The 18959-nt window shown below is 25.1% G+C and overlaps 1 protein-coding gene across 1 annotated transcript in view; it reads right to left on the bottom strand.

The window, feature by feature from the left end:
- Positions 1-1834: 1834 nt before the first annotated feature.
- LOC136968399 (neuroligin-4, X-linked-like) overlaps positions 1835-18959 on the bottom strand; it is a 64847-nt gene continuing 47722 nt past the window's right edge. The window contains exon 7 of the mRNA XM_067262418.1: positions 1835-2328. Within this exon, the coding sequence (XP_067118519.1) occupies positions 2137-2328 (192 nt within the window). The 3' untranslated portion in view covers positions 1835-2136. The remainder of the gene's footprint in view (positions 2329-18959) is intronic.

The raw sequence follows: 18959 nt of genomic DNA, 5'->3' as shown, positions 1-18959 counted from the left end.
TTAAAATTAATAATAAAATATAAGTAGGTAAAGCCTACATTTTCTAATAAATGAAAAAAAAGAAAAGAAGGTAAAACGTACAGAAGCTTTCATTCCATCGAAAGAAAACTGAAAAATATTGTTTTTATTAAAAGAAAATAAATGATTTTTGTCAAAATAAGAAACTGGTATATCTCGTGAATGTATAAAAGGTAAAAAAAAAAATATATAAATAAGTATAAAAATAAAAGAAAGTCGAGATAAAACTATTGTTAGGTAGCTACACACCTTCAATACGAATCTGTCAAGTGGACATAAATAACCATTTTACTCACATCGGCGTCAAAACGGCAACCAAAAATGATTGACAAATACAAAAATGACTAGACAACTGCTTCAAAACAAAAACAATATAACAAAATAGAAGTTATGTATTATATATATATATATATATATATATATAGAAGCAGAGAGAGAGAGAGAGAGAGAGAGAGAGAGAGAGAGGAGATGGAAGAAGAAGTAGGAGGGAGGAAAAAAAGAAGAAAACTCAAAACGAAATCTGTTAGAAAGACGTATTTCGCACTATTCTGCCATGATATCATAAATCAATTCTTTTTGGCTTCGGGTTTCAGCATTTCCTGGATGAGAAGCCTTTTCCACCTCCTGCGAGGCAACAGAAAGCATTCAGTGGTCGAATCTTTCTTCAAATCTTGTTTTCTACAGAATAGCTCCCAGTCACATGATCCTCTACAACAATAAACGGCATTCGAGTTAGAAAATATTCATTACTTTACTCGAAAATTTATTATATTATTATTTTTATTTTTTTAATTACTTTTAACATAAATCAACATGGAAACGAGTGCTTAAAACACGCACGCGATTCCAATTTCCTCGAGTAAAAAAATATATATATATATAATAAATAAATAAATAAAAAATAGAGGGAGATTTTCGCGTGACAAAAATTACTGATATAAAAATCATTTACTTTCCCCGCATTTATTAGCATTATTATATAGAGATTTAAGCGTATAATATATATTTTTAAAGGAAAATATACTTTATATATATTTATATACAGGCTTTTTTATACATATATATGTATAAAAATTTATCACAGTATACAGAAAGGGTGATGAAGAATTACCTGTCAGAACTCTTATTTATGGTCTGACAGTTTTAATAATGATGGAGGAGAAAAAATAAGCAATATTCTTAGTAAGCACACCGGCAAACAACTAAATAACTTTAAGATTGCGTTAATAGTGGCTAAAAAAATCAATTTTTTAATTTTAAAAATAATAATATAATAATAATAATAATAAGTAAAAAATTATTATTATTATTAATACTAATATTTAAATCATAATAATTATTTATTTTTATTACGTGAATTAAGATTGTTATTCTTAAATTAATTTAAATAAATTTTATATTATTATAATTATAATAATGTAATCAATTTTAATTATATTAAATTAAAATTATTAGATTAGAAGAATTATTTATTAATTGTAGTTAATGGTTATTATTATTATATTTTTTACCTGAATTGATTTTTCTGTTTTCAATAAAACTCATCAGATGGCAGCACATATTCGAGTAACATAATGGATTCCAGCTTTTAAGAATTGTGTTCCGCTGGAACTTTTCCTTTCTTTTTATTCGTATAAAACATGTATTTTTTCCCCTTTTTTTCTTTGAATATAAAAAGTATTATATTATAGTAATGATTCTTCAAAGTTATACCTTAATGCATAACATGCTTTGTGTGCAGGAATATTTTATGGTAACGTCCATCGAGCACACACGTACTGTAAACAAAAGCGAACAAAATAATACACTAAATAAATAAGTAATAAACACATTAATGGGAATTTTTATTTTATTAAAATGTTTCTAAACAAGAAATTTCACTTTTTTTTCGGCTCAATTCTTTCCACGAATTACGGAAGACCCGGTAGATATTTCAAAAAAATCGGAATATACTGTATATATATATGTATATATATATTTATAGAGTTTTGTGATTTCGTGTCACGTAATTTCATTAAAGCTGAGACAGTTAAAAAAAAAAATTATACGTCGATCGGAGTCTAATCACACTCCCAGTACATTGCCAATTTGTACAGTAGATTCGGGGCACGAAAAAATTTACTTTGTATGTTGCATTGGAGGTAAATGCACTGTTGTGGGCACTTTACACATATCTGGGATTTGTTGCCTGTTGGAAAACATATTGTCACTCGGTTGAACAGTCCCTGCGGGTGATGGGGGTGGTGCCTTCAAGGGATATTGTTTGATGTGAAAGACAGATGTAGCTTCGTCTTTACTTATACACCTTACCTATAAAAAGTAAAGTAATTAATAACTGTATATGTATAAGTTAAATATGTATATAAAAAAAACACCGTAAATAACTATAATTATTTTTAATTTTTATCGATTTTTGTGAGTTGTAGAATGCTTCTAAATATATATGTATATAAACGATTCGGCATTGTTTCCGTTTCAGATGGTCACGATTTAATTGCTAATTACGTATGATTTATGCGAGAAAACTGATCGATAAAGATAGAAATGTTAAGGAACTGAATTATTATTCTAAATGACGGTTGCAGTTTGAAAAGTTATTTTATTCACTTCTGATTTTTACATTTAGTCGTTTGAAGAAAATTTTATTGGAACTTTTACTATTTTCTTACCGAAATTGCTTGGTGAGTGGTGAATAATTTTTTTTTATATTTTTCTTTCCTTTAATGCATTTATATTTTTAGATATATTGCTATATTTTGTAGTTATTTTTAATCACTTTATTATTAAAAAATAAATAAATGGTGTAATTACATCTTTCAGAAAAATTTAAAACACTTTTTAATGTATACTAATTTTATTCATTAATAAAAATATAATTACTTAACCGCTTATAGTAATTATGGCTGTAAATTTCGAGTAAATCTTCACGTGTTAATTTTAGCTTATTACTAAACCTGAATTACCGAATTATTTAACTAACTTCAACTTACTACTAATCATCATTACACAATCTTTTGCTGAATGTCATCGTTTGGCTATTTAATAGTATATTAATAATCATTTATTTTAATGATAATCTAAAGATGCTTAACCACACAATTTTAATAAGTTAAAATGAATAATAAATGATTCGGATGTAACCGAATCATTTTTCGCTGTTGTTGTTGTTGTTGTTTGTTGTATATTTGGAAATTTTTTCTTAAAATCATTTGTAGGCAGAAATTCGGAAATTTCAGAAAATGTCCCTGTTACCAAGATAAACAGCTAGAAATTTACTGTGACCTGTCTCACCTTAAACTGACAGCCTAGTAACAGGAATTTCTTAGTGCATTTTTCTGCAATAGCAGGAAAAAAAAAAAAAATTCACTCCTATATCATATAACTCAGGAAAGTTTATAATCAATAAACCATAGCTTATCATTATTATATTAGTAAAATAATCATATAAACAGAATAATATATCGTACATAAACATAAATTAATGTTTTAATTTATTATTTAAATTAACCTTATTTAAATCATATTATCATTATTTTAATTAAAAAAACAAAATTTAAAAATACATATTATTTTTTGATTTATTAATTATGTTTTTAGTATAAAATAAATAAACACTCGCTGTATTATTATTAGTTTTATTATAAAGTAACAATAGCAAAGAATAAATAAACCTGTTCAAATAACAAAAATTCTATTGTTATTTGAAAACACCAGATAACAGAATGACTTCTGTTAAATGTATTTTTTGTATAATTAAAATACATATTTGTGTATTATGTTAATTTTTCATTAAAATTTAATCGATATAAAGCTTCGAGCATCAAGATAAAGTTTTTTAATTAATAAATATTTATTTAAAAAAAAAACATATGTTTTATATAACTGATATTAAAATCAATAGTATACAAAGCTAATCTTGAAATTACAAGGCAGCTTACTGAGGGTAAATCATTCATTTTCTATATTTCTTTCGGTTAAAGAGAGAAAGCTATTTAGTGATTGATCGTACACAAAGTGATATTTTCTACACAAAAAGAAAAATAAGAAAAAAATATATAATAGTAATGTATATTTACATGCTTTACACGACACTTTTTTATATATATATATATATATATTTTTTTTTTTTTTTACTTTTAAATCACAACACTTACAGAGATTAATTTAGTTTTTACACACAAAAAACATGCATAAAAACCCTCTTCGTTATAAGAAAGTTTCCTTGGAGGGAATATTTTTTCAAATATTTATGTTTTTCTTGTTTTATGATCTAACTCTTAATTAGTACTACGTTGTTGAATAATATGCTTTCATTTAAATAAATTAATATATTTTAAGTATACAGGAGTATGATTTATTTAGTAAAAGAAAAGAGAGAGAGGGGGGGGGAGAAAAATCACTTTTTGCTTCTAGTAATGAAGAATACCGGATGGAAAAAAAAGAGAGAGAAAATACAATTTGTAATTTAAACTCCATTGCCCATTAATCCTTTCCTTGTTTTAAAAATAGGAAAGTTTATTATGAGAAAGTCCATTAGGAATTAGAAAAATTTCAAAAGAAAAGAAAAAAAAAAATAGAATTTAAACATTAATCCGGAAAATATTATTTAAAAAATATATTTTTGTATATATATATAGTTTTTTTTACTTATATAGGGCTTACTTTGTATTAATTAAAACTGAAGTCAGTTTAAATCTTTGTAAATAATAATAATAATAATAATAATATAAATAATCTTTTATTATTATTTATATAAAAAATCGTTATTTAGTTATAAAAATCAATAATTTTACAATTTTCCACAGATTAAAAAAAATATATAAAATAAGTGGAATTAAACATTTAAAGTAGTGCAGACTAAATAATTAAATATGTATATCTAAAGTTAAAACAATTAAAATAATAATTTAAAAAGTTAATGCTTTATTAAATTAATAATAAAAAAATGACCATTTATAAAAAAAGTCTAATTTGATTATTAATTTTTTTTCTTTTATTATTGATTTCATTTAATCTACTTTTAGAGTATAAAAATCAATTATTTAACTAGTTAAAAAATAATTTAATTTATCTTGTACTAAGAAATTTTTGTGAATTAAATATTTAAATCAACTTCTAGATAAGAATAAACAGAAAAATAATTTAGATATGCCACTTGAGAATATTTTAACATAGGAACACGAACGAACATTAATCTCAGTGCCTTTTTATCTATGTATGTATGTATGTATGTATATAAGACTATGATTTTTTAATAGAAAATCTCAAGAGTATATTCACGAAACGAACTGTTAAAAACGTAAATTAATTCGTTAGGTAAATATTAATTTAAATAATAATTAATTCTCCTTAAAAGAAAAAACAAAATATATATATATATATATATATATATATATAAAACCCTGCCATGTATAATTACTTGATTGGTAATGATTTCTGTGACGTCACACACGTCGAATTTAAATTTTTAAATTTTAATTGTTAAAAATAAACACGTCTCACCATCTATCGACGAAAAATGGTACTAATGTTAACCTTTTCTATTTTTTTTTTTTTTTTTTATTTTCAAAAATATTTTCGAATTTAATAGCAATAACGAAAATATTTAACTTTTAAATAGTTTATTATCGTGCTAAACTGTTGTTGTTAACCAAAATTCTATCCTGAATTTTCTTTATTAAACAAGCATAACATTCAACGTGACTAACCAAGAGTAAATTTAATAGTTTCATTAATTACTTCGCAGCACTTTAACATAAACACGTAGATAATAAGTATGAATAATTATGTCTTCTAAAAATTTCCTCAAGAAAATATTTAATAGCTTAATATCAAGCGTATTAAAAGATTTCTGTAGTGTAAGAGGAGTTGAGAGACACTTTAAAATGGAAAAAAAAAAATCATAAAAGTATTCACTATAAATCTTAATTTTATATAAAAACATTATTTAAAACGCGTTTGTGTTTTCAACTCGGCATAAATTGTTTTTTATATCTACTAATGGTATTTTAACATTTTATTACATTCTCTTCAACATCAACCATTCCATTCATTAAATCAAATATCACTTTACATCAAAACAGAAGGGAAGAAGCGGAAAAAAAACCGATAAAACTTTCAAATTAAATACTTAAATATTATAATTAAAAATCGATATTTTTTTAAATAAAAAAATATATACAAAAAAAAATCAATTTTATAAGCAATTTAACAGCAATTTAATTTTTAAAAAAATGCAGTTGTTTCGCATGAATTTTCTTATATAAAATTAAGTATTAACATCTATAAATTCTTATTAAATTTAATTTTAATTAATTATTTATTATAAATTAAAAATTTCTTTGCTTGTTATATAATTCATTTTAATGAGAGATTTAATTAAATTTTAATTGGTAAAGTAATGAATTATCCAATTGAAAAGTTTCATTTAAATAAATAAAAATATTTTTGAATTTATAATGGTAATATTCGGCGAAAGAATTTAAAAATTAACGAATGGATAAAACTTTGTTTAAATATAAAAGTTTAATTTCTGTTCAAATTTATCAAATATAACTTGAATTTTGAATTTCGTCCTATTCTTAGAAAAGTTTCTTTACTTCTTCTATACTCGAGTGTTTTTCCAATAATTAACTTAGCTGTAGTCATATGGGAACTGGAAAGGATTGAAAGTAAGAAAAAGAAAGGAATAAAATATATATATATATATATATATATATATATATAAAATTCGGTTTCGATTTTCCTAAGATTGTTTCTAAGGTTTTAAAACATGCTGAAAACTTTTAGATAAAAAGAAATGTCTACACGTGTACTGTGAATATTCTTCGAAGATTATGATTCTTTTCTTTTGTTATTAAATCGTATCGACAAGCCGAAAAATACACAGAAAATAATCAAGTAATATTATTATACTTTTATGATCTGATATACAGTATGATATTTCAGACCAATCTCTTTCGATTTTTGAAACTGTAAGAGACATATTCACTTCAATCTCGTTCGGGAATGAAAAATAAAAAAAAAGAGGAGGAAGAAGAATAATAAAAAAAAGAGATTTTCTTGTAAAGAAATGTGTAACAAGTGTGAAGATTTCGCAATATTGCCAGTTCGGATGAAGTACCAATTCAGTTTTATATATTTGAAAAATTTTCTTCTGAATGCTCAAAATATCAGTTGCCATGAAAACAGCAATACTGCCTTTTGTAATACTCAAAATAAAAGATTCCATTTTTATGTATTTTTATTACATGGATTGAAAATAGGAAAAGTTATAATCAATTTCGAAAATTGAATTTTGTTTTCCTTTTTTTTAATTTAAAAATAGAAGTAAATTTACTCGTATAAAATGATATAAAAGAAATATCTATATATAAATGGAGACACATTCAAGAGACTAAAAGAGGGTATATATATATATATATATTGCATTACTACGAATTAAAAGTAAATAAATAGAATATAACGAAAACAAAAACTACATTTTCTTTCTGGAATATATTTTTATATCTATAAATTTCTTTTAGATTTATTTACAAAAGAAACAAAATAATAATGCTTATAGAAACCTAATGTGTTACCAGTAGTGATCGGCGTGCCAGATCCTTCTTACCTTTGTAAATAAATAAAGAAAAAACCCCGTACACTCCTCTGTACCACTGTGGAGTAGCGGTACAGGTGTGAATGTAGATGTAGATTCTAATTCGGTCCTCCCTAATATCTGCTCTGTTACGCTAATGTATAAAAATATTTATAATGATAATAATAATAATGATCTGTTATGAATATTATTAATTAAAATCCTAATTGTTTAATATCAGTGTAATGTATTTAATATGTAAGCTTACTTAACAATTAATTTATAACTTTTTCGAAACAAATATTGCTGTTGTGACGAGATGTGTTATAAGTTAATATAATCAAAGGAAGTTTCTAAAAATTGCTATTGAAAAGTAATTGAACAAAGATGTAGATTATCTTCGTACATTAATTTGATTCCTTGCTAAAGAGTTGGGTACAAAAGACAATTTCGCTAATTAAACTTTCAGGATATATCTGAATGTAACCAGTCCACTGCTTTTACTTCGGATATAATTTGAAATAAGATAATGTAATTTAATAAACATATCATTGATTTCATTGTCAATAATCTAATATACTGCTGTATTTAATTCACAAGATATTCAAATAAGAAAATTAATATGTGAGAAATGTTATCATTGACATTTTAAAGATGTATTACTTACATTTTTGAAAATGTTATATTCTCATTCCGTAATATAATAAATCGAATTTAATAGATTTTCTTAAAACAATTAATTAACTTCCGCGAATTTAATATCGTTTGAAAATTAGAATTTTATTATTATTTTATCATATAACTTAATCTCTTTTCGAATATTATCATCTCATTGACAACGTAATGATCAATGTCGGTGAGATACTAACATATCTATAAATAGAATAATCAATCGAAGTTTTCCAATCGAATATCGTTGTAACAATAATAACATAATAGAAACTAAATCGAGCTGTATAAATTGTTTAATTCGGCTAATTTTGTAAAATATAAAGAAACTTAATTAATCATTTAACTGTATTTAATAATATCAATATTTAACCTAGCGCAAATTAATTCAACAGAACGTCAGCGCATCACCTGATCAAACTCAGCGTAACTAGCTTAAATTAACATCTGATCAAAATTAATATAACTTAAGCCAGTCTGATCTAAATCAGCCTACTACTCTCATCCATTTTGATCAGATTTAAGACAACCTCGATCGATTTATATACATCTATATTTGATCAAACACAATCTAACTTAATATTCGTTCACCTGACTGTATCTAAGGATACCCAATCTACCTTTTCTCCGAACAGATCAAATACATTCTAGTCTTCAATCTACAAACATGTGGGAAGATCTAACACAAGCCTAGAACCAACAATTCTTATCTAACCAGATCTTAGATCAATCCAATTTCCAACTATCTAAAAAGATCGTGGAAAACCCAAGCCAATCTACCACTATCTGACCGGGTTCTAACACACAATCTAAATCGATTCAAGATTTTTCTTACATAGCCTTAACCTAACTAAGAAGAATGTAACCAAACAAACCAGTATTGATTTCGGTATTAAAAATCAGTTTCACTCTGGGAAAATTATACAAAAAAAATCAAAATATGAAAATTTATTTAAACAAAAATAGCAAAATCGTATACAAAATAAACAGTAACTGCATTAATTTCAGTAAATTCAAATACAGGAGGATTTTTATGTATAGTTTAAGCTGTATTTTTATAAAATTGGAGACAACAACATGATGATTCTATGCAGTAATATACTGTATACTGTAGATGTAGTTTCCCGCAAGATCATACTATTAATATATATATATATATTTCTTATTTCTAATCCAGCGTAACAATAAAGAAAAATATCTCTATTCTAAAAATATTTTTATTCTTTTATTTTATTTCGGTTATATTTTTGATTATTTAAAATTGGGCAAGAACTTTATCAAACTCTTTTCATCGCGAGCATTAATCACAGTTTCCTGTCATCGCAACGGGCTATTTCTTAAAAACAGATTGACAAAGATTCCTTTCAGCCATTAAAGTATTGACTAAACCACGTGACTCGAAGTAATTAAAGGTGCTTCACATATATTTGACAGATCGATATTGCAGTCAAGGCAGATGATGGACAAAGATGCATCAGTGACTTAACCACTAGATACAGTAATCTTGGTGCTAAGTTGTCTGTTCGACAAATCGCCGCTTACATTAATGAGAAAAATAAATGATTCGAAACAGAAACCCAACTAAATTTCGCTTTGAATATTATCCAAAATTACTTATTAGAGTAGTTTAGTACACTTCATCAAAACGTGATAAATGAGTCATTTTAAATTGAATATCTAATTCATTTTCAAATTTCCTATCGTTTTAACTTTATATGTTAACCAATAATTAAACACGCCATCAATTTTTGTTGGTAATTTAGTCTTTTAAATTATTTTTTTCTTCTTCTTCTGTTCTTTTCTTATTCCTTTTCCTTGTTAACAATAAGTGGATGAAACACTTTAAAGCGAGCCCGTTTCTTTGTCGAGTGATTAAAGTTTCAATTAATTTTCTCGATCTAACCAGATTCAATTCGTCTAAGAAATAGCATGATTAAAGTTCTTGATGAATAAATAGATCAATGAAGAAAAATTCGACGACAAATTTTAACATTGATCGTCTCTGGTGTTGATTAAAACTATTTTTATGATTTCCATTTTTGCTTTGATGTTACTAAAGGAAAAAAAAAACTTTAAGAGACGAAAGACGTAAGATCTTCGTTTCGTAAAGTACATCAAGGATATAAATTATTATTTAATTTTTTTTATCTTCGACTTTTTGGGAAGAGACAATAATTTTCTTGATAACTTTGATGTTATCAACCTTTTCCCAAATGTATTTTCTAATTTAAACTAAGGTAGCAAATAAAAAAAAAAGAAATAAAGGAACCATCCTCATTAGTAAATGAGGTATCTAACGCACTTTAGGCGATGAGACCCAAACTGTAGTCCCAATGCAATCCCAATGACTTCAATGGTAAAGGAAAGTCTCGTTAAGCAACTTTCAATGGATAAAGTATTTAGCGAAAATAGAATAATTTAGTTTTAGTTGCACCATTTGAAAAAGAAAATAATAATAATAATGAGAATAATATAAAATAAAATTTTAAAAAAAAGAGAGAGAGAGAGAAATTCTTTCCTAAAAATTTAATTTATAAATGAGCAACAACTGCAATTTATTAAATGAAATCAAAGAGAAAGTTTATTTAATTAATTTGGTATTAATAGCTCTATTTTCTGCGTCGTTTCGCAACATATGTTCGAGTTATCTAATGATCAAAATAATCCTTTGAAATTTATAATTTAAATAATCATCCACAATTAAGGAATATTGATTTAATGAAATTATCTATAATTGATTTACTGGTTTGGATGAATTGAAAACGGCATAAAATACCGAAATTTGATAACTTGATGACTGTGATTATCATTGCTGACTCAATAAAATCCAAAAATCTCGTTTCCTGTATAATTAAAAAAATATATATATTAAAGATAAAATATGAATTGAATAATTAATTTTTATGCTTTAACTGATAGAAAATTGATTTAAAAAAAAAAAATAATAATTATAATGGAAATTTTTAAAAAGGATAAATCAGTGAATCGTAAGTAAATGCAATAATATTAAAAAAATGGTAGAGTAGACAAATTAATTTTAAAAAATAATAATTTTATTTTAGATTTGAATGGAGATATAATTTAGCTTGATAACTGTTAGTTGAAGTAAGAAAAATAGGCAATTTAGGCGTATCTCCGCCTATTTTTTTCTTTTCTAGCCAATAATGTTACAGAATTAACGCTTCAAATAAGAAAAATAGGTGGTTTGGACATATCTCCACCTATTTTTTCCTTTCTAACCAATCACTGTTGCAGAAATAATGCTTCCAATCAATTTCCGCTGAAATCTTTTAGAACTGATAATTTCTGTATGAAGCAAAGAACTACCTATGTTCATATCAGCTTTTTATACTTAATTTTTATCATCTTTTAAGATATAAAGTAACTAATAACAGTTCATTTTGAATATCTAATTAGAATTTTAATTATAGTGCTATATTAATATTATAATTATAATATTAGTACAATTATGATATTAATTATATTAATGTTATCATTGCAGTATTTATAACAATAATCACAATAATATTTCACATCAAAACATAATCTTATAGTTATTATAATTATTAATAATTATAAAATATTATAAATTTTTAATCAAACTAAAGATGAAGTTCTTAAAATAGAAAAGCTGAATTTTAATAAATTTATTTATTTTTCAAATTTTTCATAATAAAAGCTTTTAAAATTTAATAAATCTATTAAAGAAGTAAACACTTTAGTTATTAGAGTTTTATGGTAAATATTTACCAAACTTCTAAAAATAAATTCATATAATAATTTAAATGATAAAATTCATACAGATATTTGATTACGCATTACGCATAAATTAGCAGTTAAAAAGGAAGATTTTAGCATAAAATAAAACAATTTATTTTTTTGAAAAAATACAGGATATATTATATTAAAAATTCGATAAGATCTATTCAAGAGCTTAACTTACATCCTTAGATTTATTAAAGTACCGATCATTCGACTACCTCGGACATAGCTGGTTACAAGTTTGAGATTTGCATTCGAAATGTGAAGTATATTCGTAACATAATGGTAGTTCGCACAAATTTTCCATAAATTATACAGATATATATTCTTTATGTCACAAGACACGTATCCGGGGACACTTCATGTCTTGAATTTCACAACATGATACATTAAAATCTTTCTTCCACTAGAAAGTTGAATAGAATTCAAAAATACGTTTTAGCTATTTTCTTATTTGTACTTTATTTATGCTAAACAACCAATATATATATATATATATATTTTTAAAGAAAGAGATATGCATAATAGAATTAAATTATTCATAGAGCACGGAATTTTAAACGTTAATCTGAATCATTGGAAAACGTGAGCTTCCTTAGGTAGAGCGATTTTGATAATAACGTAATAACCCTAGAAAAATAAAGAAAAACACGAATAAATCGATCGTGTTTTAATTTTTCATGCGAATAAATAATTTCTAAATAAAAAGATTATATATATATATATATATATATTACAAATCTTCATTAAAGTGGCTCTTGTAGTTTACTTTTGCTTATTCCTTCGTTTCCTTCCTCCCATTCAAATATTGGTCGAGTGATCTTCAATGGAAAACGTCTCGAAAATATTTCCAATTAGACTGGTCATCCAATAGTAAATTTTGTTTTTCGTACTCAAAATTCAATTTATTTATTTATTTTTCCCCCTAAATGTATTCACTAACAATGATTATAATGCAGTTCATTTATAAAATAGAATATCAGGTTTTTAATTGGTTTTTCCAGCCATGTAACGTTTAAAATCGAAGGAGGACAATTTTCTTTACTGATTAATAACAAAAAATATTACTCGTATAGAAAAATCAAACAAATGTTTTAGTTTTTGATGTTCTTTTTTTTTAATTCAAAAACTTTTAGAAAACTGAATACATTCAACCGACATTTCTTTAGAAAACATCTGCTGACCTCCCAAACAAATACCTTGTTGGTAAGTTTTTCAACAGTTCTTCTTCTTTATTGCAATTTCTGAAAGATGTTTCCATTTGAAGAAATGTTAGTAATGAAGTTATATGTAATTTTAAGAATTACTTCGAAAATTTACTTAGCACTTTCAATTATATAAATATATATATATATATTTTAATAATATGTCAGCTTATTGCAGACGTTAGAATTACTTCAAAAAAATTAAATTCTCTAAATTGAACGTCTACATTTTTTTTAATGTTCTTACTTCTTGATTTTTTATAGCAATACAAAGCTATAACAGTTGAAAATTTAATGTAATTGGATAATAAAAATTGTTTAAAGGAAAAACAAATAAAAAAGTATCGGAAAAATTGCATTTTATGACAAATGTAAATTATAAAAACAGAATAAATATTTAGGAAAAAATAAATTTATTAAATTTTAAATATATTTTTTAATAATGTGCGTACAAAATACTACATAAAAATTATTTTTTTAGAATTAATACAGATATAAAAATGTTCTAAAAAAATAAATAAATAAATAAAAAGCATTTATCTCTGGAGTTTTGAATCAAATTCGAAAGATCTCATATTTCAAAATATATGGACAAGTTCAAGTTGGATTTTTACAAAGTTTTCTTATCCTACAAGTGAAATTCTCCTCTAGCATTTTCAACCCCTCTGGATCATTCTGCATCATACTTTATTGTGTTGTAAATCTTGCACTATAAAAAAAGAAGTAGCACATCCGACTGACACCGTTTAGAGGACTAGAATCTAAAATATTATTCTAAGAAAAGAGGGGATAAGTATATATATATATATACACAATATATATGTGCATATCCTAATAAGCGAGCTTTAATGAATATGTGTGTGTCGATTTTCACGCATTAAAATGATATCGGTTACGAAGTGATACAGTTACAATAATCTCATCACTCGTGTTACATCAGATATAAATTTTCAATTAAATTTAAAAATGAAATTATCAAGTTTTACAGATAAAAAAAAAATAAAATAAGTTTTTGTAAGTAAAGTTTACTCTTTATAACCGTGTATAATCCGTAGCAGGATGTAATGTCCCATTCAATATAATCATCTCGTAAGAAACCTTGGATGTTATAATGGTGCTTTCTGAGAGATTTTACGGATCATTTGCCAGTTTGGTTTTCAACAGCTTTTCACGGTTCTCTTAGATCAGAAACGTCAGCTGGATAAATCAAAAGTTAGGAACAAGCAAAGAATGTGTTGTAATTTCTGTTCGTTCCTGGAGGATTACGTGTATCTTTATTCACTGGTTTAACTGTAAATCCTTGCACAACTCTAAAATCCTTCTTCAGAAAACTATCTTTATATAATATATTCTAGCATCTCTATTTCAGATTTTCTTAACTGCTACTTTATTCTTGAATTGTTATCGATTCCCTTCTCTTTAATTGAATTTTAGGTGTACTCTGATGAACTCCTTTTTTTCAGTATTTTTATAAAAGAGATAATTGAATTATCGCTTATCTCTACGGTGCCTTGGTGGACACATTGTCCTTTACCTTCTTTAACATTCTACAGACTTTTGGACACGCTATCTAAAAATTTTCACAAAAGTTTGCTTTCAAGCTATGAAAATTACACAAAAATTGCTTTTTTTAATCCCTAGACAATTTTAATCTATGACAAATATTCACTTAATAAAAACTGAATTTACAACTCCATTATAATACATACAATTATCTTATATTTACATAAAGGTGAAAAACATCCTTCACTTCTCTTGTATACACAGAACTAAAGAACATTACAAATCGAAGAAATCCAATTTATTTTCATAATAGAATTTTTCTTAATGAATATCATTAACTGACACGAGGTAGATTGTTAGGAAATAACTTAGCCAGATTATATATTAAAAATAATAAACGAGAATTAATTTTTCTATTTTTGAAAAATCGATCATAAACCATTGTCGAACAGTATCATTCTCAAACATTTATAACAATCGAATAAGTGGCCATTTTATAAATAATAAAGAGCCGAGTATGTAAACAAAAGAAAAGATACAAACAAAACTAATTTAATTTGTTAAAACAAATAAGATCTATAGCATTTGTTTTCAATAGACTTTTATCTAATTGATGTGATAAATTTAAAGGAATCAAAAGAACTCGTCGTGTTTAATCTTAAATTTTCGGTAGAATTAAAGCGAATGTAGTAAAAGCTAACCTCTTTGGTAAATGTACTAGACATCTCCTAACAGCATCTATCATTTCTACAGTTTAATAATGGTTCAGGAGTGTCAGTATTCGGCCAATAAGTTGATTACGGGTGAGAATCCATTGACTACTCTTCATCCTAACTGTCTAGTTTACCTTCAAACAATTCAAATACAATGAGGTGATTCTAATGACCAGTCGCTTGGTCATGAGAAATAGTTGTAATAAATTTTTATACAAACAAACTGTACTTAAACAAACGGTTTAGGTTGCGCTAGTGTTTTAGATCGATATATTTATTAGAAAATTAAAGATTTGTTCGTGTGGACATCACAAGAATGATAAAGATGGCAAATCCACAAACTGGAAATTTATTATTAATCTTTATCGCGTTAATGCAATGTTATCGAATTATATAACCATTTGTTTATTATTTATTTATTTTTAACCTTTTAATTTACTAAAGTATATTTAGATTAATATGTAGCAAATTAAAACGTTTCTGCTTAATCAACTACACTGAGGTTCGTTTACTTGAATACGATAAACATTAATAATTTAAATCTCTCGGATTTACACGAAATTATTCAAATATTTTCTGTAGATACAACGGAATTATACATTTCAAAAAGATTAGCAAATAATAAAATAGAAGCCTTTAAACTTACTAAAATTCTTGATTATATTCTTCCTGTTCATATTGCTAATGCAAAACCGGATATCTAACCTATATTTTCGCATATCTACTGGGTCTATTATATAATTTTCTATATTGTAAAACCGAAAAACATTTCGAAATTTGCATGTTTAAAAAAATAAGAAGAAAAAAGGGAGGGTTTTTTTCACAAAGATATGTTTTTTTCTACTTTTTCCTAACCATAATAATCTGTAAGAGCTGAACATACGAATAAAAAACCATAAACAGAAGAGAATATTCTGGAGTTACTTTCAAAAAATTCTTCCATTAACGACAATCCTTAATGTGTTTTGGGTTCCATTTTAAGTCTATTATTTATTTTTCCTTCGAAATCTATAAAGTAAAAATAATATTTTTTTTTTCTTTTCATATGAAGACATTAAACACATCGATGCAGACCTCTTTATATATCTATCGCCTTTACATACGTTTATTAAGGATTAAGAGAGACAATTTAGCATAAAAAAATTATTTTAAATTATCATTTTTCCCCCTACTATTTAAATTCATGAGAAAAAGATTGTATTTAGCAATAAACAATAGTTATTGTTGTAAGATAACAGATTAAAATTTAATTCGTGAATTCTTTGACGAGTCTCTAACGTTTAATTCTTCCCAATATTTAATAGGTTATTCAACACTATTAGCTATAAATGTAACAAACCATTATTCTATTTTGATAGCTTAGCAATTAAACGGTAACAATATCGTCTTTAAAGCTCAAATTAGCCATTTATCTGACACTTTTCCTATTTAACACTTGATTAAGGAATATTCTCTTGACTGTTTATAAATAATTCTAATAAAATTCTTCGATTTTATTCCCTTAATAGTTAATAAATCGCTTAAATCATAATACCAAATTAAAAGAAATGGTCATATATTCGCCCTTAAAGGTTAATGTAGGATATGGCTCATAATTTCTAATCCTTTGTAGAAATTATCATTAGCAACTCCAATTATATATATATATAAGGCCTATGTATATATATATAAACTGTATACATATATATATATAGTCGCATCATTAGTACTAAGTACATTAATGATATTATAGCATTATTAAAATGGTTAATGCACCGGTACCGCTTACAACTTAGTTGTTAATTTGTAATATCTCTATCAACAATTGGTAATGTTGGTGCTAGGAATTTAACTTCATCATAAAAATTATTAATGTAAGATTGGAATAGTAGGCTATTTACTTGCTAACTGTATTTATTATATATAAAACACTGGCTAATTATAGTCCGTCTGACAATAAAATACGTAGTGATATCATAAAACAATATTGAATTGTTGTATTCATTTATAATGGAGTTTTCTTTATGCATTTATCGCAGATATTCTCATTTGAAACGTGAAACTTCCGGTATTTTATTTAAGTGTAAGCGCTAGAAACATCTTCATTTCTGTCCTTTTACACTATTAATATTATTTTCATTCCTTTTTATTTTTATAAATATGCTCCATTTTATTGTATTATCTAAATTTAGGATAATAATTTTTTATAATTTAATATAGAAATAATTTATGGTACATAGATTTAAATTGTTTCTCAATTTTTTATTTGATAACCGTGAGGGTTAAGTTGCAGCGTATCGATCGTTGCAACGAATTTGCAATTAAAGATAAACATTTGTTATAATTGTCAGAAATTTTGCATAAAATAAAATTTTAAACCGTGATTATTTTTATGTAAGTTTATAATAAATTCCACTATAATTTAATCAGAATAAAAAACGCCTTTGGGTGAAAATTGTGGAACGTTCTAGAGTAAGCACACTTATCCAGAGTGCATTTCATTCTTTCTCTGCAATATTATGTCTCCTTCACAAAACATTAAGATAGAAGCTAAAAGCATTTCCTTTTATCATCAATTTGTCTTGAGCCACAGATCGAATTTTGTTCTTGTCAAGTAAAACGTGTCTTCGTAAGGTAACACCTCTATCATTATCTTGAGAGTGTAGCTGCTTTCCTTATTAAAGAAACTATTTGACAAGGTTTTTATGGCTGGTTTCACTTTCGTAATTATGTTATCATTATCCGTATTTGGATTTTAGTAATTAATTATCCCACATTTGCGTAAGAATGATCTTATCTCTTGTCGTCTCTCTTCGAAAAGATTTAATGTCTGTGTTGTTTTTCGCGATATACAAAGTATTATCTAGCTTTAATCAAGAGATATACTTCAACTCTGCTGTTAAATTTTCATCAAGTTTGCTTCGATGACTCCTATCTATTTTCAAAACTCGTTTTATCTCTAATTTTATTCTTTATAAGTGTCGTTAAATTCGCTTGGGAAAACATTGATTTATATTTTCTAACTTTTGTATATCAAACAAAAATTTATTACGTGATACAATTGAATCCGCAAAATTTTATTTTATAGATAAAGACTTGTTTTATATTCTCAACCTCGTTTCTTTTCAAATATTTTTCTTTACCTTTTTACTTTTTTCTTCTTTTTTGTTTCTGCTTTCTAAGTATGTCAAATGCAGTGACAAATATTATCTTGATGGTTACTTGTATTCTCAGTATATCACATATTCCTATTGCCAATATGACATGAATAGGTTCAACGAGAAAGCAAGAAATAAGAAAAAAAATACTACCAAAATATTAATGTCTAATGTCAATATTTATCAAAATATAAATACCACGCCTATCACTAAACATTACTTTACATAATGCCTGTAAAATCAATTAATTCTTTAAAATAAAATTATAAATAATCTACAAAATTGTATATTTCATTAAATTTAATTTAATATTTAAATATGGATAATTATAAAAATTCCTCATATTTAAATGTTGTAATTATTTAATATTATA

This window comes from Centruroides vittatus, unplaced genomic scaffold (genome assembly GCF_030686945.1).
Source record: "Centruroides vittatus isolate TY-2023 unplaced genomic scaffold, ASM3068694v2 contig_1033, whole genome shotgun sequence".
NCBI classification, from domain to species: domain Eukaryota; kingdom Metazoa; phylum Arthropoda; class Arachnida; order Scorpiones; family Buthidae; genus Centruroides; species Centruroides vittatus.
Note: the sequence above shows the minus strand (reverse complement) of the source record. Positions and strands in the feature narration are given on the sequence as shown.